Below are 25,603 nucleotides of genomic sequence, written 5' to 3' on the forward strand. Positions count from 1 at the left end.
TGATGTTCTTGTAGAATGGCGAAATTCCGGTCGTGAAGTTACTGTACAACTCTCGAAGTACCTTTATGTACTGAGTAGGGACGCCTTGGTTGTCCAAGGCTTCCACGACCGCTTCCGTCTCAACTGAGTCGAAGGCCTTTTTCAAGTCGATGAAGGTGAGACAGAGCGGCATCTTGTACTCTCGTGATACCTCGATGAGTTTCGAAACAGTGTGAATGTGGTCAATCGTGCTGAATCCTTTTCAAAACCCTGCTTGCTCGCATGGCTGTCCTTCATCCAGGGCTTTTTCAATCCTGTTAAGGATCACTCTTGTAAAGAGCTTGTAGATGACGGACAGTAGGCAGATTGGACGATAGTTGCCGATGTCATGTGGATCTCCCTTTTTATACAACAACACGGTCTTGCTGGTCTTCCACTGTTTAGGAACCTTGCATTCCTACAGATAACGTGTAAAGAGCCTCGCCAGGGTGTTGATGAGTACTGGCGGAAGGCTCTTCAAATGTTCTGGTCTTATTCTGTCCTTACCGGGCGCCGTACGATTTCTTACCGACATGATGGCATGTCGTATTTCGGACGGGAGAACCTCTGGAATGACTTGTCCATCTTCCCTCAGATGGTGAGGAGGCAAGTTGACATGGCTGTCGAAGAGATCAGAGTAGAAGTCGTAGATGATTTTCTCCATCCCCCTTCTCGATGCAATGGCTGTTCCCTTTGGGTTCCGGAGAGCAGTCATCTTTGTCTTGCGACTGGCGAAGTCTCCACGGGTATAGCGGATGCTTTTTCCCGCCTCTGCAGCTTCAGCCAGCACTTCTGCTCTTCTCTCTTTAAGGTTTTCCTTTATCGCCTCTCTGCAAGGTCTTGCGAGCTCGGACGTGAGTTCTTGGTTCCCTGCGGCTTGTGCTGCCCCACGCTGGCGTATCAGCTCAAGAGTTTCAAGAGACAGACGCCTCTTGGTGGTTTTAAAACTCTCAGCCTTCTTCGCGGAGTCGTGAAGGTGTTCGACAAGCCGGTCATATTCCTCGTCGATGTTGTCCATTACAGAATCTTCCCAAAAGCCGGCTAGCGTAGCGAAGAGATCCCAGTTGATGGTAGGCCTGGGATTTCTTTCTCTGAACCTCACGACTTTCTCTGCTCTCCTTGTGAAGGAAAATCTTCCTCGGAGGAGGCGATGGTCCGATCTCGTATAGAACTTTTGTACAACAGCGACGTCCGTCAGGCAGAACCTTTTATTGACGACGATGTGGTCTATTTCATTACGGTACCCTCCACAGGGTGACTCCCACGTTCAGCGTAGAGAGGAGGGCTTCTGGAATTGCGAGTTCCTATGGATGGTCTTATTCGTCATGATGAACTCGGAGAGCCTCTCCCCCTGGCCATTCCATTGTAGGCCGTAGGTCCCGATGTGTAGTTCCTCCGGCGTTCTTCTTGGGCCAACTTTGGCGTTGAAATCGCCAATTATGACCTTGTAGGAGGCATGATATTCTCGGTAGAACTTCTCCAGGTCCATATAGAAAGCTTCGATTTCTCCTTTTTCGTAGCTTGATGTTGGAGCGTAAGCGACGAAGATAGTCAAAGCTGGTGTTGGACCACATCTTCTCATCCGCAGACTTCCGATTCGGGTCGTAAGTTGATCAAAAGAGTCGATGTTCTTTGCCGTTCTCGTGTTGACGAGGACGAAAATTTAAAACTTTTTTTAAAATTTAAAACCCATGGGCAGGTTGCAAGCCTCTAGTCCCATGAGTTTTTGGTGTGGACATGTGGAGCTTATTTGCTGGAGGCGACTCCAAACCGCCTCCCTTGCACCTCCCAGTCACTTGATTGCAGGCTTTTGGTCGGTCCGACGTGCGAGATACAAGGATGTCATGAGTCAGTCCTGGCTCAGCAGAAATAGGGAGTCCATCCCCTGAATCCACCCGCGTCTCTGGGCAAGCACAAGGTCGCTTTTAGTCACATATGCTACCTAGGGCTGCGCTAATCTTCCTAATGACCTTCGCAATTGTTTGTGTTTTTTCTATTACATCTGTGCGACGTTTTGTCGATGATGAGATAATTGGTTAAAAATCAGAAAGATTATTTTGAACCCTTCCATGGTCTTTTAACCATTTGATGAGAATTCTCGATGCAGTGTTTTGTGCAAGTCCATCCCAAAATATTGCGATCAAGATAGCCGGAGTCAGATCAGAGGTGCTTTTTCGTGTTTCTGTTCTGTATCAGTACTTTTTTTTCTACTTTTTCCCACTCACTTCACCAACTTTCCGTCGTTATTTTGTTACACACACGTATTGCGTGCACAATGTATATGAATACATAAATGTCTGACCAAAAAGCATGCGACCTTTCAATTCATTACGAGCGTGTGTTTATCGTTGCTTCATTCCTAATATTGCTTGAATACCAAACTCGAGAAAGGCGATACGTAGGAAATTCGTTATGAGTATTGTGGTACGTAGTTTCATGCGCACAGTAAGCATCCGATGTGCTCAAGTGGGAATGCGGCCACCACAGAGCGAAGAGGAACGGTATTTCAGGCAGCCAATGAGCAAGCGTTGAAACAGCAATTGAGAATAGATACACTCGGCAGTGAGTCTACACGACAACATTTTTCGACACAGGTCACAACGAGATGAACTTCAGGGTTCATTTTCTAATAACTGGTGTAGTCATTAGTGATATGAGTGGCGAAAAGTATTAGATAAACTTCATGTTTAAAAATTTTCGTTACAACCTTCTCCTATTTATGGTGTGCTCAAGATACTTGGACAAAGTCATTGTGGTCGTTGTTGGCAATATTTTTTCGAAATCTAATAGATTTTGACAATTTTAGATGCCTAGATGGGCCGCTCGTTTCTCCTTGAGTCGTCATACAAGATGTCTACAAGTTTCGCAAATGACATTGATGAGATTTTTACGCCTTATCCACCTAACCTCTCAGCTGGTCCATCCAGGCACTGAACACTACCCCGTTAGCGGTCTTCGTCTAAGACGTTTTGCACCTCTTGGCATCCATTCTTATGTTTTTTCTAGCCATCTGACTTCGATTTTCCCTATAATGTGAGCGGCTCACCTATGCGTGGGTTTCCACGTGCATCCTGCTTTTTCGCGAATGCAGAATATTTTTTCTATGTCGGGGCTCCAAAGACCGGCTAGCTACTGTGGTTGTTAACTCCAGGAGACATCTATCAAGTGCTCTGTGAGCAGTGGATACCTTTTTAAACATGGCAGAGGTGTTCGCCCACGTCTGTGCTGCGTAACAGAGTGCTGGAAGAGCTGCTGAGTCGAAAAGGTGGGCACGGAGCTCTTTGTCTGTCCGTAGCTTTCCTGTCGGTCTTGGACACTGTCCATTCCGCCCTCGTCCTTCTATTCACTTATTATTTTAAGTCGTTTTAACAGTAAACGATTTTTGCGTTTTTTGTTCTTCTGTCTATTCGTGATCCTATTCTTTTCTCCGCTTCGCTTAATTCCTTGTCCACCATCTTTGCTTCAGTGGTACTTCTCGGAAAGAGCACGATGTCGTCCGTGAAACGAAGGTTTGACAGGTTTGATAGATAATCTCTCATCAACATGTATTCCGTTTTTCCCCGATTAACTGATTTCAATATCCATCATAATGCAGCCCCGAACAGCCTCGTGGATATAGTATAGCCTTGTTGTACTCTCTCTGCGATGGATGGAAGGGAGAAGTGTGGAAAAATGTATCTCTTAAAGTGCATCGATCATAGCAATTAGCTGATGTGGTCACATACGATACATCAGTACTTTCACGGGCTAGCGCTGACAATCCTTCCTGCGTTTGTTTTTCACATAGACGACGAAGACCAGGACAAGAGGCAGGAGGTAAACCTCTGCGCCTCTATACACGGTCTGAATGTGGTCCATACAGGTGAAATCCGGACCGAATTCAGCTTGTTCCTGAGAATTGTCATCATCCAGCGTCATTATTGATGATGATTATCTTCGTGAACACTATACATAGGACGCTCAGCAAGCACGGGACGGTAGTCTCAAAGGTCCTCGCCTTTCTTGTGGACAAGAACACTTCGCGAGGTCTTCAACTGCTCTGTGATACTTTTTTCTAAAAATAGGACGGCGCGCGCATCACTAGAGTTACGCGAACAGAATGTATGCCAGCTCGAAGTAGGTCTGCTAATGCAAAATCAGGCCTGGACCTCTGCCAAGTTCCATGCATGTGGTCAGACCTCGCGATTGTGAAACAAGAATTCGAAGTGGTGATTCATCGGCCGGGATGATGGAGCAGAAGTTGACGGATAGAAAAGGTTTGAATGAAGCGTCTTCATCATAATTTCCATCTCACGAATCCCGTCTTCGTTAGACTATTAGCCCAACACTATATTTGTGGAGGTCCCTGCGGCCATTCACCTTCTTTGTGCACCCACCAAAACTCTCTTCTGCCTGTATTCCGAAAGACCACCCTGCAAAACTTTTCTGTGGCTAATCTTTCCACCAAATCTCAATGTTTGAAGCATTTGAATCAAGTCTTCGAGGTCGATCCGAGCTTATTGGAGCGGTTTGGAAGCACGTTCAGCACGGAGTCGCAATCCTCTGAGCCGCAGGATGTAGTCCACGTGTAGATCCCTGTCGCTGTGTCAACCGCCTTAGGAAAGGGAGATGGTGCTGAGAACCATTACAAAATGTTGGTACTATCAAGACGTCAAGTAGACACCACCTCCTGTTGGTGAGTATGAAGTCGATCTTTGTGATTCCCCAATGATCCTCTCATGAAGAAAGATCATCGTCGGTGAACAACTGTAGAAGGCTCTACAATAACAAGTCTTTTGGCTGGCAAATAAATTAAACCGGATCACACAAGCAATCATCCACATTTCTGCAAGAAATGTTAAATTCTTGCATAGATTTTTTATCTATAAATGCTTGGTCGGGGTTACTACCGCTGAGAGCCAATAATGGGCAGTAATTTCAGAATAGTGGGACAGAAAGCAAAAGTAAAGAGGAGAGCAAAAAATTACATAGGTGAAAGGAGAGTAAAGGAAAGATTAATTCAAAATAAAAGCGGACGAAGACTTAGAAGGAGGTAGACTACTATGTGGAGGTGAGTTCAGCAAAAAGTTCATATATTGGATGCGACCACCTGCGGAACTTCGTCCACGTGCTTCTTTTATTTGAAATTTCAATCACTCTAGATATGTATTTTAATAACAAGAAGAGATTATTAATCAGAATAAAAAAAAGACAATCCTCGACAAGCTCTCGTTCAGCGCCATTCTATAGAACGATTTAAGGGACATACTACTCTTATGGAAAAAGACGTGGTGAAGTATTTTCAAAATAAGACATGTTCAGTTAAATGAGACCAAGAGGTTATTTTATAACTGGATGGAAAAACAACGACATGTTCACTTGTGCTTCATGGGATTCAGTGTTTTTTTATCCTGTCATTACAATAATTAGGTTGCGGACAAAAACGAAATTTCAGATACAAGATAATAACATGGACAACCATTCTATTGGATATATATTACACGACTGTCCAATGCAAAAAAAGTACTCGGCTCAATAATCTCCTAATTATGACTCTCGGTTTGCTCAGAGGACCTCCACAACAGCAAATTTGAAATTTTCGAATACCAACAGTAACAAGTTTAGCAGCTGTAGCTTTCAAAATATTAATCGCTAATAAAAATCTGTTTATTATTGCATCAAATCAAATAAAGCTGAATTTATTGTATCATGTTATGCTCACCTGAGATGAGAGAACTAATAATGAGCGGTAGAATCATCATCTTCAACATTCGCATTAACAGCTCTCCGGGAAAACTCACCAACATCACAGTCTGAAAAGTGTGATAAAAACAAAATTGAACAATTAATGGTCCTGTTTGCATTGGAAGAAGTCACTGAAATTAACGCTGATGGTGCGCATTTAGCAGTTTGCTGCGAGACTGAGGGCAACCTCTCTGACGCAGAAAAGGGAGCGTGATAGAAAACTGCGCAACACATCAGTTTCCCCCTCATTTAAAGTTTAAATGCGGTTCGTTAGCCATTTTCTCTCTTGTGAGCCACTCTAATGCTCTAGAACAATGATCAAGCGATAATCTTCTTTGAATTCTCTACAAATCAAAGGAACTCAAGCATCTCAAACCGCTTTCATCCGGACATGTGCTGATCAGTGAATAAGGCTTTAAAATCCACATTAGCTAAATCGCTTGAATCCGAGAGCTGTCGCTGCTTCTCCGGAAAAACAGTGAATAGGGAGAGAATTACCTGGTTCTGTTTCCCTGTTTTTATGCGACTTCTACTTTTGTCCTTATGCAAAAAAATGGAAAGAAATTGTCCACGAGTATTAGTGTCAGGTTAGGAAAAAAACACTCGCACTTGAGCATTGAGAGAGATTCTTCATTTCATTAGTACTTTGTGACTGCCAGAATGACAGTTCAGGCATGTCTCTCTGAAGTGGACAACTGTAATTCTTGTAAAATAAAGCGCACAAACACTTTACAAACACTTTAAAAGTTTTTGAAAGTCACAAACACAAGTTTTTTCCTACGCTTTTCCTTATAAAAACAATTGTGGTTTATTGTCGTGACATGAAGTGGTCCGTACATAACCAATTTGGGTAGTGGTACTCTTATGTGTACTTCTTCCACTCGGAACGATTTGATTTTTCGGTGGGGTACTGAAACGTTTGAAAAGTAAACTATCTATAATTTGGCTACTCAGGATATTACGAAAATGATGGCGGAACATTAACTGTTAATAGACATCGACATAGAAGGTTTCGTTCTACATCTCGAACAACCTGTGAGGAGCTCAGCATCCCCACACAACCACAGATTTGCGAAGAGCGCAGAGGGTGTCTGTGTACAACTCAGGTTTTTGTGAAAGACCCTGGTAGCAGATACTCGAGCTTCAATACGTTTTTCAGACACCATTGACATGACCGTCGTAAATTCATTTTGTTTACAAACCCAGAACATCCAAGCATCGATCGATATTGGATGATCGCTGCTAATTTCGCAGTGTGATGCACTCTTAACATAAGCGTCTTAACATAATAGAAAACAATAGCCTCTGATAGTGCTGGGTCAACTCTTCGAAGCTCAGGATGAACCTACATCTACAAGAAAAAAATTGACTTCTGCGGGTGTTTCTTCCCCTAAAGGCACAAATCACTCGCTGATAATGTGGGACAAACTCCCTGGAGGGAATTCTGTTGAAGTTTTCCATCTGTCAGGTTGTTTCCTGGCGTTATTTCTACTGTAGAGTAAATTTCTCTGAAGATCGTCAAGAACTTGACCTGTTGTGAAAGCCAGGCAAAGGATAGCAAACTGATCTCTGTGCCATTGTAAGGCCCAGTTTATACGCGTTTCAAATTTTTACACCGATGAACGCTTTAAAAAGGTTTTTCAAAAAAGGAACGGCCCATTATAAATCACCAATAAAAAAGGATTATTAAACTCATCAGAATTCACGTTTTTAATTGAAACTCAGAAAATAGACAACATTATGCAGGGTTGAGAAGTACTGTGGTTTACACATCGATCTTTGATTAATGTAGAAATTCACTCTAACTTCTGCTCGTTTTTAAGCGAAACTCAAGAATTGAGTTTCACTTAAAAACGAGCAGAAGTTGTTTGAATTTGAATACTTGGTTATTTTTAGGACACCCTAAATTTCCCTTAACCTCCTTTCGACAAGAGACTTCAGAGCTCTAAAGCCAAATCAAAAACGCCAATTTCAGCTCGCTCATCAACTCCGAGGCGGTTCCTCACTATCCCTTGTGGTTTTTATAGTAATTAGTCCAATTTTACCATTTGGTCAGATCAAAATAAAACCTGAAAGAAATTTGGGAAACTATGTTGCAGTTTTTTTTCTAACCATTGGTTTTTGGATTCTTCACAACAAAACAACAATTTATTGTTTGGAAACCGTTCCAGACACTGATTTCATCTTGCAGTTTATTTTCTTAGTGTTGGTAAAGCACTGCGTAACGCACGTAAGCACAGAGTATTGCACTGCTATTAAGATGACGCGTGGTCTATTCGAATCAGAGAATTGGTTTATGCCAATCGAATTCTACTTTAAGATAGCCATTACTTCTTAGATATGCCATTGTTTTTTTTTAATGAAAAATAAGGAACACTCAAATTCCCTGCTATTAAACTAGATTTTGGGTACCTCATGGGCTTTCAACGGCTTAGCTAAATACATCGTTGTCTACCACAGATACCTGCCACACACACCTATACTATGTATACGCAGTCTTATCTATTAACAATATCTTTATCAGCTCTATGCTTTCCTTGCACTTCTTGGTGTCTCTAGAAAGAACGGTAGGAATAGGCGAAAATGAGAATTAAATTTTTTGAGTTTCGACGACTGGCTGGATTTTTCTGGAGGATGACTCCAGAAAAACCCAGCTAGTCGTCAAAACATCCAGAATTTCCACACCTACTAATTCTGAATGCGTGTACCTGTGGTGAAAGGTTCAGGGGCCGAATCGCAAATCCAAGGAATGCGCCGGCTACCACAGACCCGATTGTCATCACCAGAAGAAGATTCTTTCGAAACCACGACACCATCTGAACGGACCATCACTATATTTCTTTCTTACCTACTCATTTTGAGACCAACTGCTATAAAAAAAACTCTCAACACAATCAGCGAAAATAGGAGATATACTCACGTTCTTCATGGTGATGGATGGTTCGGTGGTCAAGAAAGGTGATGTAGTTTATCCGGGTGGTGTAAGGTAGACGAGGGATCGCGATCGTCGAATGCGATGATGAGTATGACGGTCTGAATGGTGAAATCGCCGCAAAATACTTCGTCGCATGGCAAATTTTGATTTGTATGAAGAGTGATGGTTGTCACTATGATTATGGGCTTCGCGGACGACAACTGGAAACGCGAAAGATGCACGGAAATGGGTAGGGTGCAGGTGAATTAGCAACCAGATGCAGGAATAACATGACAGAGGACAAAAATTGCTAAATCGGAAACATCGACGGGGAGATACCGATGCGAGAAGAAGGCAGAGCTGATGTTTCGGTGCCATTTGCTCGTTCCTGGTCATTAAACAGCAAAGAACGCGATCCGTGAGAACGAGGAATAGGCGCGTGCACAGTGAAGGAAACGAGAAAAGGTGAAGAAAGTAAAACGACCCTATTTCTTAGGCAAAGAATGTTTCACTAGCGTGAAATGAGCCAGTGTCGAGCCACTCACCCGACTGCCACAAATTATGAGATCATAACAACAAACACTGAAAGAGCGCCGAGCACGTGAAAAACAATTCTACAGAGAAAACAGATTTGAAATCAAGAGTCTAGCACACAAATTCACCACTCCTCTTTTCATTGGCTTCATCGTCGAGCTCGTTAAGAAGAAATCTTATAGCAGTACCCTATATAAAGACTTCCGGAAATGTAAGACCTCCGGAAATCCTTCCATTGTCAGACTTCCTCGAGGCAATTGACATTGATGCTATCGAATCGAATCAAAGATTTCATGTTCTCTATTGGATTTGTAAAATAAAAACTAGATCGAATGATAATGAAAAGATCAATAAAAGTATCTGTTATTTTAGACACAAATGAAAGTCAGAACCAGTTCATTTCACATTTCCACGCAACTTTCTTATATGCAATTCAAAGACGTGAACCACACAGTAATTTCAGTGACTTCAAAAAGATCGTATGTCTAACCACTTAAGATGAACCACACCTATACAGTAAAAAAAGAACAAATTAAGTGTCGACCTTGAAATTGCCTGGAAAGCCTGATAATGTAAATATACAGCAAAGTGCTTACATTGGAGGCAAACCCCAGACAGAATTTGATAAAAAGAAACCATAAGTTGCAGTGTTTGAAATATCCTTCAAAAGAGCCAGTTTTCTGAAGTACATATCTCCCTGGGCTTCTACGTGAGCACTTCTTGTTTTGTTTATCTTCATTAATTCAAATAGGACACGTAGTAGTATGTTAAAGATGCATATTTTCCATGTTTTCTTTTTTGAAATGTATCTTTTTGTTTTGACACCTTTATTTTTTTTAGAGAGAAAAACCTGAGTCAAATGAATTTGGCTGAGACTTGAAAAAAGAATTAGGCCTTTAGAAAATGGCAATGGGAAAATGGCCTTCAGAAAACGCTCGAAGACGAACCTTGAAGACGCTAAGAAGGAATCTCAATTTGTCTTCTCCAGCAACGAATATCGACATTTAAATATCCATAACAACAGTGGATAGAAGAAGAGGAGTAAGAATAGAAAAAGATTCTGTAAGTCGTGACAATAAAGTCGAGGCACCGTTCCAGCTGTTTACATTGTTCTGTCACCCATGGGCGCCACTGAATGTTATCTAACACGATCAATTCGGAAATCACACTCAAATGCACATTTTCTGCTCATCGAGGGTGTCACCACCAAAACATGTCACGTCTTCAGCGTAATCATAGTGACAAAGCACCTATCGCTGCAGTTACTGATGGAGGGGTCATCGCTGTTGCAGAGCACTCTGCTCTCAAGGAGTTCCTGGGTTCAGAAATTTTTGCGCATAGGTGCATGTCGCATGTCCATAGATTATAAAATTTCAGGTAGTCCAAATAAAGGAAAAGTTCAGCGACTTTGATCTTCTTTTGGAAATACAGCACCCAGCTTCCGATGAAGAGTGATTGCTCATTCACTCCGTAAATTAGAATTAGAGTTGTCCTTGGATACTTAGATTTAAGATAAAAGCTTTTTTTTGAACATAACAAAAGTAGAGTTTTGTTCTTACGGCTACCACACCTTCTCTTTCTTTCTAAAAACAGAGTTTGGGGGAAATTTTGATTTCGGGTGCTTGTCAGTCTAAGCCAAGGTTCGCGATGTACATAGTTCTCAAAAACGACAGCGAAATACTTTCAACAAATCCAATAAGAATCCTCAGATAATAAAAATAATGAGGCAGCTCTTCAAACCCATAATACTGACGAATAGTAACAGAACAACGTAAACTGAGTGGCGATGGAATTAAGAGAACTCTTCATGCTCGTACGACACTCATTTCACGCGTCTTCGTCTCGTCACTTTCAGGAGAACTGAGGTTTCAGATTTTTCTGAAAGTTTCTTATCCTTGCAACGTTGAGGAGTGTTTCCCTTTTTAGTTGCAATTCTTGAAGCCACGTTCTTAGGCCTACTTTACTTATGGGAAGACAACTTCGCAGCCTTACGTGACTTTTCAAAGCTCGCAACGTGGTATCAACAAGCAACCTTCCCGCACCTTTCAATCCCCCGTCATTGAAATGCACTATGTCTCAGATATCCACATCACATGCTTCCGGTTAAAATCAGCGACTGATTCAAACTGCAACTGTACTAATAACTGGGCCTTTACACAGCGTTTTGTTTTCGGTAGAAAACAGTGCACCGATCAAACCTCAATACATATGCGTGGCAGTATTTGCACGGTGATGATCGTAGAAAGAATTTCCTGCTATCGGACTTTCTACTTCCCGCTCATATCACGACATCATTTCCGATATTTGATTTTGCCATTTCAATCCTTTCCATGGCATCAACGAAATGAACAGAAATTACACCTCATGTTTCTGGAATACTTAGGCAAGGCAAGAAAACAGCAACACATGAACTGGATAGAGATAACTTGCTTGAAACAGCGAAATAATAGAAAAAAACTTTTTTCCGAAGAAATTCGAATACTCTAAAGTTGCGCTTCGCACGAGCAAAAAAAAATAATAGAACGTATGCGTGTTGCATATGGGTGTAGAAAACTATACTAGTATTTGAAAACTACTGTTACAACCTGAGTAAATATGTAAGTAATAATATGGCAGTGTGAAAACAGCTTTTATTTTCTGCTTACAAAAATTATGGTTTCTACATATGGGAACGAGTGTGGTAATAACATATTGCATGACCGTAAGACTAGAGAAAATCACGGGAATATCAAAGTAAGTATTCGTTTTCGGAATCAGTAACGAAAAGGAAGTACAGAAAATTCCGTAGCAATCGTTCGTGACTAAAGTCGTAGAAGTGTCTGCATATGTTTGTGAACTGCGATAAATGTAAAGATAAAAGCTTGTTTGTCGAGTCTTTGCAGAGTAATCTTAGTGTTTGTCGCGGTCTCTATCAAAAGTTGTCGAGTGGAGTCTTTAGATTTCCGGAGAAGAAGAACTGTAACGAACAGAAATCTCTGGCGAACTAAGAATTTTTTCGAACTTCCATAGAAGCTTTGTCGTAAGTCGAATGTACTATACCTTTAGGAATGTACACTTCTTTAAATGCATCAAACGTACAAAAGAAAGAGATGAAATGAGCTATGAGTACTTAGGTGGAAGAAAACCTCTCTCCTGCTCTACATCTGTCTCTGCATCTGTAACAGGAATCGAAAACGTCATAGAGCATCAACGAACTCCAAGGTCTTTGAGGAGAGACAATAGTTAAGTTTGCTGAGTTTCATATTTGCGTAAGTAGGCGGAGACTAAGGAAAGAGCGTTAACTGGCGTAAAGTGAGTACAACCTTCAGTAGCAGAGAACTCTAGGCAACCTGACGAGGGTCTTTACAGAAGATTTCCGAATAAACATATGCAGATACAACAACAACAGATACGACAAGCGATTCAGGAAGGAATGCCAAAAGGGGAGTTTCTCGTCCATCGAAATCAAGAAAGTAATGAGGGTTACAATAATTATAGAATTCTTTACCGTGAATAAAATGAAGCATCACTTTGCTTTCCTGTATATACAGAAGAGATATCGATGCTTAGGTCACATTCGCCATTGCATTTGTGTCAGCATTGAGTGACAGTGTAGATAAGAGAAAATAGAAAAATAATGCAGCGCTGAGAACATTGTTCGGTCGAGTCAAAACGACACGACTCGAAGCGGTAACCATCGCGAACTGCAGCGATGACAAAGGCTTTCAAGGATCGGTCCTAACTACTACGCTCTTCACCGCACCGCTTTGAGCGTAATTGTGCGGAGCTTCATGTCGTTCTGACCCGAGTATGCGCATCAACAATTGTAGCAGTGCACTGAAACATGATACTTCAAAGAATTACTGAGTAATGTAGCGATTTGTACCGTGTAAGAGTAAACTGGAATTACACCGCTTGCATCCGTCTTCACCTGAATCTGAAAAAGACTATGTATTCAAGCGAAACGGATGGGTCTCGGATGCCTCATCTACGCTCAACGGAACTTACATATCCGAACTCACCAAAAAATGAACATGAAGAACGACCTGACCTAGGAGGGAGGAAACGAGCGCTTTGGGTAGCTTATAAGAGCATCGAGGAGGTAGTGAAAAAGACCAGGAACACCTAACTCCGTGCTAACCTCTTCAACACCACCGTATTTCCTGCGTTGACTCATGCTTCAGAAAACTGGGCTTTTCACGAGCAGGAAGAAAACGTAATGAGCGCTGCAAGAACTGTACCGCTTCACCCAAGTGAGATATGGGACTCGAGGTCCTCTCTATCTCCAATCGTCTCCAATCGTTTGACCAAAACCGTGAGCGACTGGATTCCATGCGATGTTAAGCGCACTACAGGATCCCAGAGTTCTTCACAATGTCCTTCAGAGAAAATTTTGATGCTTTTCAAGTCCCACGCGAAGGAAGGAACCGAAAAGGAGACGACTCTGGCACGCAATCGGGGCAAATGGAAAAATTACTGGCGCCCGCTTGCCCATTTCGAAGGAAAGGGAATCGAGGTAATCAAGATAGCTTCTATTTCTCTATTATTGAGCCTCCATTCCCGGGAAATCCATAGAGAAGAATTTGAATCATAAGCTTTAACGGAAAATTAGAAAAATGTTTCCTCGACTACGCGTTCGATGAAGATGAAGGTCAACCAATAGAAACCATAGTTCGTAAAGAAAAAAAAATCAAACGAGAAAGTGATAACGTCTTCTTATCTAGTAACAAGTAAAAAATCATGAAAACTTTGTTTCGTTACCAGTGTGTCATTGCCATATTCCATCTTACACAATTTTTATTCCAGTAATTTTTTCGCAGTAGCAATGACAGAGTTTCTGTTTTCACGGCCCTCTCCGAATACAGAAACATCAACTCAGGATGCCATAGAACTTTATAGGAAAAGCGTGAGATAGTCTGAACCGAAAATCTGAACAGTCCTTTAAAAAGAAGGGAACCTTTGGAAAGTTAGCTATAACTAATGAACTTCTTCTTACAGACCTTAAAGACACCATAAAACTCATGAAGTGTAAGTATGCCGAGATTCCATGAGGACTACTAATGAGAATGTCATACATATCTACTGGAACAAGAAGAAACAAAAGAAAATCATAAGTCATCTTATAATGAAGTGAAAGGCTTGCAGTGAAAAATGGTGAAATAAAGGTACTCATGAACTGCAGTCTAACCACATTTACTCTCCAGCACTTCCAGTTTCTATTTACAGTCAAAATCAAAAACTCATGTTTGCTCTAAGAGTCATCTTTCAGTGGCAGAAAAAAATAAGCAAAAGAAACCTGGCAGACGAGCTGAAAACTAAGAATGCCACCCGTTTCGCGTTACAAAGAGTACGAAATTCATTTTACCTCAGATTCGTTCCTAGTTTGACTGCAAAGAAATGAGCGGCTCCTCTCCAGTGAATTTGTCGTACAAACAATGCATCAACAACACACTAATATAGTGATTGATGTGATGTGACCATGTTATGACAAACAAACTCAGTCCATAGCCCTTCGACAGGTTGCGATGAAGTTTCACCGTCACATGAAAGCCGGCAAACAAAAGAGATCCCAGAGACAACAGTGGGATCACAGGTATGTAAGTGGTGCTGAAACAAGTGTAACTATGTCAGTCAGGGGGTTGAAGAAGTGTAAAATTCATTTCGGCAGTACAACCGCAGGACCCCAGACGTGATAGTTTACAGATTTATTGCTTGAATGTTGACCTGATCCAAAATCTGTTTATGGGTAAGTTAAGGGTGATCTATTTCTTAATATCCTCTTTCATTGGTATCTCAGAACAAAGGAATTATTATAGCAACAAATGTTGTGGGAAGGTGAATGATCTAAATCTTGCGAACTGATCGACATTGCATTCGGTGGCAATGGACATTTCCTCGTATTTTCCACTTGTAGGTTTCGACTGTTTGATTCGGACAACAATGTTGTCCGCTGTGCTTGGATTTATTGCTGGGGCATAGGTTTCCCATTTTTCACGACACTTCGTTTAAGAATAGAAACTTTTCACCTTTACACTGAAAGTTCTTCCCAAAACTGGTTACTCTGTCCACTCATAAAATTTTCCTCCGAAAGCCACTCCTTTTCTTTGTTTAATAGGAATTTAACAGATTGTTCATCATCCCCTTCAGACCTTTCCGCTTATTATCATCGCCAGGTAGGTAGTTGCGCCAGATGCTAAATTTTCATTTTATTCTATCAGAATAGATATTTACTTTGAATATTTGATATTTGTTCTCATCCAGCAATAAATATCAAGAGAATCACAAATGGCTAGGAAGGCAACCACAAATCACTAAAAAAAAAGGGTTAAGCTGGCAGAATTTGATAGGAAGCTTGACGGAACGAAATGTTTTTATAGAAAACAAAGGAAATGCAGCAACACTCCAGAAATGTTAGCATTAGGCGAGCATTAGTGCATAATGAGACATTTTCCTAACCAATCAGCTGATTAATGAATAATCAAAAAAATCTGTCAAGTCCAGCAATTTGCATTGAGTCGAAAGGACATTAAGACAAAATTGACAGAACTCGACAGAACAGAAAGAGCTTTGTTGTAGCCATTGCATGGTTTCATGCAGGATGGAAATAGATTAAGAATCTTTTTCGAAGAGATAAAAAATATGTAGACGTCAGTTCACAGAATAGCTTTCTTCTGGGCATAATATAAAGGATAAAAAAATAGGGTGGACGGCGTTGATCAATCGGTTTATGAATGGGTGTGCAATCTCACGATGACATGAGGGGACTAGCCGATGTGCTATGTGTTAAGTGAATGTTCTCATCCTCTCGGACATGTGTGGTAATATTTTATCGACAGTGGAGGGGTGAAAGGGTTGGCTTGATTTGCTTTGACTTTGATTTCCTTTGACTTTTGAACCATCGATCTTGCAGTCACACCCGAACCTCTTGATGACTGCGTTACACCCTTCCCAAGAATGATTTATAAGGAGAAAAAAGGATTAATCCTGTGAACAAGAGGGAGTAAATCAGTAAATCCGGCACTGCAAATTTGGATGCGAGAAACTCTCACCGTGACAAAGAAGAAAGGCAGGACGACACTTAACACTCCTTGATTTCTTTTTGTTTTGTTTCAAAGAACGGATGCCTATTTCTAAGTCAGCCCATCTTTTTAAACAATCAATACTGGTCGCCAAGAACACAGAGTAGGTACATCTTTTCGATGATCACTTGTGTAATACTCTCCATGAAAGAAACCGGCATTTGGTCGGCAAGTCATTGTATCGCTCATCGTTTTATCGCACTACTGTGATTGATGCCACGTTGACACGGTCGTCGTGTAGCATTGTGATTCAGGCGGCAATTCACTAACTCGCGCAGCGAATAGACCAACCGCTCGCGAGTGGTTCTCATGCTTTTTCCGGCGGTAACGTAACCAATACAACATCGTGGACACTCTGTTTGTTCGGAGAAAAATAAAGAAGGGTTGATGAGTTAAACGAGGGTAAACGGCTCTGTTGCAAAACTCCCTGATCACTCCAGAGTGATAGTTGCAGATATTTGGTGCAGAGTTCCATACATTGGAATATGCAGCGTTGAAACTCATGTCTTTTCTAATTTTTCACAATAGTTTTTCTATTTGAACAAAGTATAAACTGATCAAATCCTTTGGGGCGCACCAGTGCCGTCGGGTACAATTCAAAATCGCCAATGTTTATGAATACGTATAAAGCTCGTGCAATAAATTGTAGGGGTCGATGTATTAAGTTAACCGATGTATCAAGTTAGCGTCCTTATCCTTTCGAACAGTAACAGTGATTTATCGCTTAAAGGCATCACCTCACGAATCTGGAGTGGTACGGATTTCCGGTGGAGTATTCGTATACGAGGTCGTAGATTATGGGGAGGAGGGTGATTCCGTTCATTTCTTCCTGATTGCCGTAGAAAACGGCCCGGAAGATATGGCTTCGAACGTTCCGGCGCACTATTTTCTACAAGGAGTTCGGTTGGAGAGCGCCAGCCCTGTGCAGCGCCGCAACTTCCAGGCCTTTTTTTACGGCAATTAGCAAGAAATGGTCGGAATCACACCCCTCTCCATAATCTACTATCCCGTATTCGAATACTCCACCTGAAATCCGTACCACTTCAGATTCGTGGAGTGATGCCTTTAAACAAAGCTTCCTTGGTCAATGACGGAGTCGAACCATTGTTGTGCAGGCCTTCTTATAGGTAGCATACCACGAATCTGACGTGGTATGGATCCCCAAAAGAAAGCTAGAGATGTGGTTGTAGATTGCAGAATCTCGAGTAGTTCCGCTCATCTCTCCCTAGTTGTCGTTAAAAAAAACGGCGTGGAAACGGGATTTCTTCCTACGAGGTACGTTAGAACGTGCCTCCTTGAACACGCTCCACCTCTCTCAGCTGCCTACTCAATGAATGTACTTGAATAGGCAGAACTCATAGCTTTCGACCGCCGACAAACTGGATGCGGCGCGTGCACGAGTTTGGCGCGTTTCAATTGAAATTGCAAAAAAAGATCTATAGCCCCATTACTAGCTTCACCCTTGGAACCCATACCACGTCACGTTCGTGGTACGCTGCCTTTAATCCAGTGCTACACCCGTCCCTTTCTGAAGTAGAGAGAAAACGCCGTTCGACATTTTATCAATCCATTTTAAGTTTGATAGGGAGGTACACAAAGAAGAGAGCAAGTGCATTCAAAGGTTCTTCTCTCATGTTTTGATAGTGCTTGACTAACCCAGCATTTGACACGAAGATAATCATATTTCGCTCCACTAATGAAAACAACTTCTAACTCTTCTGCGTCTTCTTTGAAAAAAAGAGTGCCAAATTGCAATGTCTATTCGCTCTCGTCATTTCAACGGCAATACATTTTAAATGTACTAGTCAGGCATAGATTTCAAAGGCCAAGGCAAAGGTTCATAAAAACAAGTTTCACCTCGAACGAATCTTGTTTCGCACGAATCCCTGAAAAACTGACTAGAATACTTACGTCTGGAAAGAAAGGACCTGCTAAGACAGATAAGAGAAAGATACGAAATCAGACACTAAAGTGACTACTTTGAAGCAGAAGGAATAAAAATGAGCGAAGAAATTCTCAAAGCAAATGGTATTAAGATAAACTGCACCCGAGAAAAACACATGCGAGAAATCCTCTCCCAGAATTCTTTAAACAAGCAGACTTAAATGTTTACTTTTTGGGGCAGCAGCAATATATCTCCACGGTGGCGAAATTGGGCAGCAGCATTACTATTTCCTTAGTACCAGCTTCAAAACTTAGCGTAATAAAGTAGGAAAACCACATGAAGCAGAATTACTATAAGAGATGTGCGGATCATCTTCTTTATGGCAATGGAAATAATTTGCTCAAGGGACTGATAAAGCTAGAATATATTTTTCAGTCGGAAAAAAATAAATAAAAAGAAGCAAAAGGACTGTATTCTTGACGTTGATCGATCCATTTCGAATGTGTTAGCTCGTTCGACTTCAATTCAGAATTCAGAATTCAGAAGTCAAAATTAGCGAATACGTATGCAGCCTATATAATCGCTTGCGGAGGAAAACCGCTGTTACAAACCAGGATTCTTATTTTCTAAAACGAATGTGGTATCGATTTATCGATTTCGGAGAGAGATAAAACCCTTTCTCTTCGTCAAACACAGCCTTGAGTCATTTTTTCACTGCAGATTTATGCAGAAGTCCACAAATTGTCCCTAATAAGATCGTTCCGTGTTTTTTTTTCAAAGCTGTGACCAGTGGAATGGTAGTTCTTAGACGATGAGAAATCCAGAGTCCTGGGAGAGTTTGAAATCCATTGATGTTTTCGCAACCATAAAAACCTACCAATAGAGAGCGAGTGCTGATTGGCTCACATATAGTAGGGTCAAAACGACATGGGGCATGTACGCGGCTTTTCTCGAGGCGGTGTGGTGGAGCCCAGCGGGTAGGAGGGCGGCGAAACCCTTGCTGGCACAGTTTGCGACGGTCCCAACTCGGTTCCAACTGCTGCCTCCACCGCGCCGTTTCGAGCGGGCACCGCAACTAAACTCGTGAATCATGTCGTTTTGACTCAACTATAGTGCTAGCTCCTTCTGCGGGCATCCAATACAAAACGTCAGAGTATGCAGGGTTAACCCCAGGATGGGGTTCTGGCACAGAGAAACATCCATTTTCGACGCCTTCTCATTGAAAACTAACGAACTTTTCATTTCAATGGTTGCACCTGTTTAAACCACCACAAATTCCGCAAACAGGATCGGGAACGGCGCTTTCTGTCGTATTCCGTTTGATGGGATTCAATAACGATTATTCTAAGAGCTCTTCGCTAGTTTCGCCCTTGAAATTTTGTCATCTGTTTATGGAATATTCTAAAGTAAACATTTCCAGAGTATATATTTCCTTGTTTCGCCCACGGGGTTTTGGTACAGCTTTGTTTGTGGCCTGACGTTTCGATAACCTCGTCCTTGTCAGACCCTTGAAAATAGTTCGAGGTTTTCGATCCTATGCACATCCCATCAAACTCTTCCTCTCTCCGTGTCAATCCTCAATATCCTTGTAAGCGCATATCGTCGCAAGAACTCCAGACAGGAAAACAAACTGAACGGACATGAACCAGCTGTTGAGCCTACACATTCTTACGGACTGTCACCCAAGGCAAATGAGATCTACGCACTGCGCGGTATCCATAACCGTCGGCGTCTGGATAGTGTTGAGGAACTGCATGTGGGACAATCTTTCAGCTCGCAGTGTTACGGCGTGATAAGGATAGAGGAGGAACGTGATCTGATAATCACATCATCAAAAACCTCGAACCATTTTTAGTCCTGACAGGAGTGACAAAGATGAGAAAGATGTCGAAACGCCAGGCTAATAATAAAGTTTCTTCATCTCGTCTCTCGTCGGCAAAAGAAGAAAACAAAAACCTTGTTCAAAATACTAAGCTTTCAAGGAGAGAGGACCCGGGATTTGCAGTTTTTCCAACGACTTTCTAGTTACATTAAAAATGTTCTTTTTATTGTAATCAGAAATTGCTTCTCCTCGATCGAAAACATGTGATCAGACCACGATGCTTCACGATCTCAACTACACAACCTGAAATCGCCAAGTGTGAAATCTCTTTAAGGACTTATTTATCATTCATTCGAATTCATCATGTGAATGTTACGCTAACCACGACTATTGTTTGGTAGACTTTAAAAAGTGGGAAAACGCGTTTTCTTTTCGTTTTTTCTTCATAACTCGCCTCAATTTCATCCTTGTCAGTGTATATGATTGTCAGCCGTCCTTTGAAGTCGAATGAGTCTAACCTTGGGTCTTAGAAACGATCGCAGAAGCTCTTTTTGAAAAAAAGCAAAAAAAAAATGGCCGACGCTACTTCCTGGGCGGCTGACTTAGAGAAGATCGCGCTACGGATACACATATGGTAATTAGCTGGAATAAATGGATTTGAAGAAATTAATGTGACGACAGGGGCAAAGATATGTAAAAGTTGGAAACTTTTTTACATTTCGGCGAGCATGGCAAGTAGAGAAAGACTTTTTTACTTTTTCCTTCTGCGTAAGAGCAGTGCATTTAACGTTCTAACAGCACTGTTCTAACCGAAACCCTTGCACCGAAAAATCGTGGGAGGAAAGGATCCATAAGTGGTTAGTGGCTACCAAAAGCGATTGCGGTTAGATACAGTAGGCGTACAATAGGCGCATTCTCTACTCGATAAACACAATTTCAAAGTGATTTTGGAAAAACTGCAGATTCTAAAAGAAATTAGTGGAGAAACAGCCCTAACTGTGGGATTTCGTAAACAAAAAACTAACATAGCATTCTAGAGAAGATAAACGGCACCATGTTTTTCACAGCAGGCAAATTTTGCGGAAGGATCTGCCTGGAAATAGAAGGAATTCCATGTTAAGGAGTTGGTTTATGACCCGTTAAAAACCAAAATCCAGAAAAGTTGAAAATATCAAGCGAACGTTGACGATTTTGGTTTGCGAGTGTGGGGGGAAAGCCCAACAACAACAATAATGCTGCGAACAAGCAGAAAAAGGCCAATCCCTAGTTATCTGCATCGCCAAAATGTTTTCCATTTTCCTCCTGTAAAAAATGGATGAATGATGCATAAATCCAGGAAGTCTTCTAGTTTCCCACTTATTAGGCCTGTTTTTTAACGGCTCTAGTCTATTAATGCCACTTCACTGATGAAAAATTAATTTCATTTTCTTGAATCGAACCGAATTAACGTAGAATTTAATTTTAAATTTCAGCAACTACAAGGTCTACTAAATTTTCCCTAAAATGTGATATTTCCCTTGATCCCATAATTTAGAATTATAATTGCAATCTTCCAATTTATCTGCGAGTGTATCACTTGGCAAGCAAAATTTACTTTGCTGCCTGGATTGAATTTTTGGCAGCATAAATGGTCAATAAATGGCTCTGCAATTAAGGTCCTTCAACAATATAACTGGATTTATTAGATGAGAGACTGAAGTGAACAAAATTGGTTCTAGTGCTGAAAACTTCACCAAAAAGGTGTCTGACATGCTGCGGATTAGTAGGGAAAAATATTTACTCAAGAGTATAACCTTGTACATTCTCCTTTGGATATCACGACCAGAAAATTAAGTGATTAACAATTACTCGAATAACAAACTAAAAATCGATACGGAGCAACTGAGCTAAGTATGAAGTATCGAGGGAAAAAATGAAGAAGATACATCCTCTTAGAAAATTACACTTCCCTCAGCTTGCAACATAATTTACGAGAACAATTTGGAATATTCTATTGTTCAAAAAAAAAATCTCAATCTGCTGAACAAGATTAGAATGAAGTTGCCTGCATGGAAGTTTGCTCACGACTTCATATCAAAGCCTTTATTTGAAACACTGGTAGAGTTGAAGTAAAAATTAAAAGATTTCAAAACGCCGATCGGGACTTGTGACCGGTTCGGTTTCATTTCTTGAAATTTTAGCAAAATTTCTCAAAATAAGTCTTGCCCAATTCCATTCTGCAAACACCACGCTCATTTCCCATGCTGTTTTCCGGGACTCGTGTAAGGAAGTCAAATAGTCAATGAGAGGCGATGTCGCTTTCTCTCACAAATAGACAACCATTTAAGCTTTCCGATGAGGATCTTCAGTCTCCCACGAACTAATTTTGAGAAGAGTCATTCATGTCGTTATAAATGTGACTATTGTTTCTAGTAGTCATCTTATGATGTAAAGTCGATTGGGCGTTCACCCGATAGACGAGGGGAATTCCCAGGCAACGCAAAGATATGAAAACAGCGAAATCTGACTTTTACACAGCCCTTCGCTTACGCAGACTACGGATACGGTACCTCACTTGCGCGAAAACATCGATTTTGTTCATTTTTCGAATTTATAACGCTTTCTTCTTAGGCTGAATGAAACCGTATTGGTATTCTGGCTTATAACGAACATGGTAATCGCTTCAGGCAAAAATGCCAACGCTATCCTCTTTATTTAGTTGCCACCTAGTTTCTCGAGGCGCAATAAAACCTGATGTGCATTGGTTCTTGCATACGCCTTTCGCGAATATGGTGATTTTTCTCAGAAAAACATGAAGTGCGAGCGGCAGAGAAACTCTAGAGGTTGGAGAACCGTGCAGATTTACCACGTGGACCGAACCGCACAAAGATAAGGCTGTCCCTACATTTCATCACTCAGAAAAATCATTGTGACATGCATTGAACACTTGAAAAATATTTGATTTCATACCTCACTGATTTGATTTCATACCTATACACTTTTATACCTTAAAATGGGTGCAATGAGTCAACGCGAAAGATAGGATGAAAAGCGCCAGAAAATGGGATGGAGGTGAACTGGAAGTGTTACAAATTCAACACTGTGCAAGTGGTTCGAAAAAGTGAAGGCTGAAGTTAACAGGATCGCAAGTGCTGCAACACGAGGCGGGGAGAAGCCCCTTTCTCGTACCAAGGTTCCTGTCACTCTTACCAACGCAATGCCTACACCAAGGGCCGGAGGCAGTCAGTGATGACGGGCGCCTACGTGGCTGAAAGTCGGATTGTAGAGTAGGCGAAAACTTCGACAGCTGACTGATTATCTTCTATTATTCTGACAACTGAACTCTGACAAAGACAGATTATATTGGATAAAACTCTGCGATTCTCATCAGCTCCGGACCCTCTTCATTACTCTAAAAATTCTGACCGGAAGGGGCCAGAATGTCATTTGAAACAAAACGTCCAAGAAATGCTGATGCCTTCTCTAGATTTGCGCGTCCAAAAATTTCAAATATCGATTTAATAGTCGATTTGATTGTGCAATGTTGATAAATGAATTGATAGTAAAAACTGAAGCGTTCGTTATGAGGCAAAAAATTCAAAGGATGCCGAACTCTTACACGTTCGTTATGAAGTACACCAACTGTCGCTTCTTCTTTCAACAACACCACTTTTTTTTATTGTTAGAATATGGATTTTGCTCATGCGCAAATACCTCGATGGTGATACACCTTTAGCAACTACAGAGCTTGTGAGACCCAAACTTCGAGCCCTGCCACTAGGAGATCCAAGGGATCGAATGAAGTTAGTCCTCGTTCTGCTTACTACTCTTGACCGTTAGGCATTTCATAGCTATGCATTTTGATTGGGACAGGTGCAGCGCAATCGGTAAGAGGTTCGGCTGCAACAGCGGTGTCGATGGTTTGAAACTGCATCAGGGCCAGCCGAGTTTCCCGTCCCTCAGACTCAGACGAGCAGACTTGATGCATCGGCTACCCTTGCAGGTAACTTTATAGGCCAGACTCGCGTTTGTAAATCTCAAACGATCCTGAATTCAAGACGAAGGTTTAGAGATTGGATTAAAAAGGAAAGAGGAATGTGCATCTAACTAGGGTTTGATCAACGCCGTGTACTTACGGCATATTTTTTGTTTTGATTAGAAAATACATAAATTTGTCGCAGGAAGAGGTGCTGTCGAAAAAAGGAGTGTGACAGCAAAAAAGAAGTCAGCTTCTGACGTTAATTAAGTAGCTTCAAATTCGCAATAATTGAAGGAAGTATTCGAGAGCAGTCCACACACCTTTGATGACCTCACGAAAATTTCCGAGGATCAATACATCGGAGCATCAGAATGACAAATTCTCAAAGGTCATGCGAGAACTCACAAAAATAGGCAGGAGCACAGCACTGTTCGTATAGATTTGTCCCGCAAGTAAAATAATATATTATAATTTTAACAAACAATATAATTTCAACTACGAATATTGTTAAGAGCAGTGGACCATCCAGTAGTTGGTAGGGTTGATACGAATATAATTTGCGGGAAGAACGGGAAAACATGAAACACTCTCTGAAGATATCTATGAAGGGATTCCTGGATTTGTAAGCGTTTTGCATTTTCGCTCTCCAAACTTCTTTTTGAATCCTTTAACAAAAAGCTTGTAGTTTTTTTTTTTTTGAAAAGAGTGCTCGAAGGCCAATATGATTTACTTCTTATGAAGAAGTTTCTAGAAGAGTACCGCGTGCTTACTGAACTTTTTTTGTTGACTTGAAACTGAAAAATTGAAGTTAAATCACCCGTGTAGTCTTCTCTTTCGCCATTTATTTATCTTCTAAGAGCACTGGATTGCTTGTTATCGCAGTACCCCTTTACAATTGCGCATGTATGCTTCATATTAAGATAGATATAGCAAGCCTCCGTTGCGCCGAGCAGCAGCAGCTCCTTTTGCGGTGTTCTACAATGAATATTGTTAACAGTAAAGATACAGTTAAAACATACATAAATAATGAAACAGAAGACTACACCACAGGTTGAAGGTGTTTGCAATTAAATTCCATTGACTCCAAGTCGACGAAAGAAAACATGATGGTTCAATAGGCTCAGGGTGCTCCTCTAGAAATTTCTTCATTAGAAACAAATCTCTACGGCCTACAAGGACTCTTCCCAAAAAAAACTGAAAGCGTTTCGTTGAAGGATTCAAACAGTAGTTCGGAAAGCGAAAACGCCAAACGCTTACAAATCCACGAACTCCTCCTTAGAAATCTTCAGAGAGTGTTTCATGTTTTGCCCGTACTTCCTGCAAACTATATTCGCATCAACCTCACCTACTACCGGAGAGAATCGATTAAAGAAATTCCACTCTGCCTTCAACAAGTCCAAGAGAGATCTTATATTCAACTTGTTGTGTTGTTGTTGTTTTGTTCAATATCCGAAAAACCCGAATGCTCTTTTGTTATTCCGAAGTTGCGAATATTGTGAACTCAATGTCTGAAATTGCAGTAAACTTCAATAGACGTAGATGCTCCTGAAAACAGAAGGCTCCGAAAATTAATTGGCTATCCTTCGATCAAGATTTTATTGTTTTCGAGGGATAAAATTTGCGCTACAGTGGATATTCGATCGGAAATCAAGTGCAGTGAAAACGATTAGGGTGCGCTAATTGAGCTTAT

General features: G+C 41.2%; 4 protein-coding genes across 6 annotated transcripts; 1 reads left to right on the forward strand and 3 right to left on the reverse strand.

Moving 5' to 3' along the window:
- Positions 1–241: 241 nt before the first annotated feature.
- Positions 242–8,671, reverse strand: RB195_019352 (uncharacterized protein; the record flags this gene model as incomplete). Of its 3 annotated transcripts, XM_064187159.1 has the most annotated exons (6): positions 242–436; positions 548–1,094; positions 1,804–1,903; positions 5,720–5,810; positions 8,451–8,558; positions 8,663–8,671. In XM_064187159.1, 6 exons carry the CDS (start codon positions 8,669–8,671, stop codon positions 242–244), a joined length of 1,050 nt encoding a protein of 349 aa, XP_064043040.1. The 3 variants fall into 3 exon arrangements, with proteins under 3 accessions (XP_064043040.1, XP_064043041.1, XP_064043042.1); XM_064187161.1 differs by lacking the exons at positions 242–436; positions 548–1,094 and having other exon boundaries at positions 1,701–1,903; XM_064187160.1 differs by lacking the exons at positions 1,804–1,903; positions 5,720–5,810; positions 8,451–8,558; positions 8,663–8,671 and having other exon boundaries at positions 548–1,036.
- On the reverse strand, positions 1,286–1,600 carry RB195_019353 (uncharacterized protein; the record flags this gene model as incomplete). Its single annotated transcript, XM_013435447.2, has 1 exon — positions 1,286–1,600. The coding sequence occupies one exon, from the start codon at positions 1,598–1,600 to the stop codon at positions 1,286–1,288; it is 315 nt and encodes a 104-aa protein (XP_013290901.2).
- Positions 8,672–8,829: 158 nt separating the features above from the next.
- On the forward strand, positions 8,830–13,298 carry RB195_019354 (uncharacterized protein; the record flags this gene model as incomplete). The annotated part of the gene is made up of 2 exons (XM_064187162.1): positions 8,830–8,906; positions 13,130–13,298. 2 exons carry the CDS (start codon positions 8,830–8,832, stop codon positions 13,296–13,298), a joined length of 246 nt encoding a protein of 81 aa, XP_064043043.1.
- A 6,889-nt stretch (positions 13,299–20,187) lies between these two features.
- Positions 20,188–23,922, reverse strand: RB195_019355 (uncharacterized protein; the record flags this gene model as incomplete). The annotated part of the gene is made up of 4 exons (XM_064187163.1): positions 20,188–20,258; positions 20,981–21,048; positions 23,649–23,711; positions 23,759–23,922. The coding sequence occupies 4 exons, from the start codon at positions 23,920–23,922 to the stop codon at positions 20,188–20,190; spliced, it is 366 nt and encodes a 121-aa protein (XP_064043044.1).
- Between the last annotated feature and the right edge of the window lie 1,681 nt (positions 23,923–25,603).

Source organism: Necator americanus, chromosome II (assembly GCF_031761385.1).
Source record: "Necator americanus strain Aroian chromosome II, whole genome shotgun sequence".
Taxonomy (NCBI): domain Eukaryota; kingdom Metazoa; phylum Nematoda; class Chromadorea; order Rhabditida; family Ancylostomatidae; genus Necator; species Necator americanus.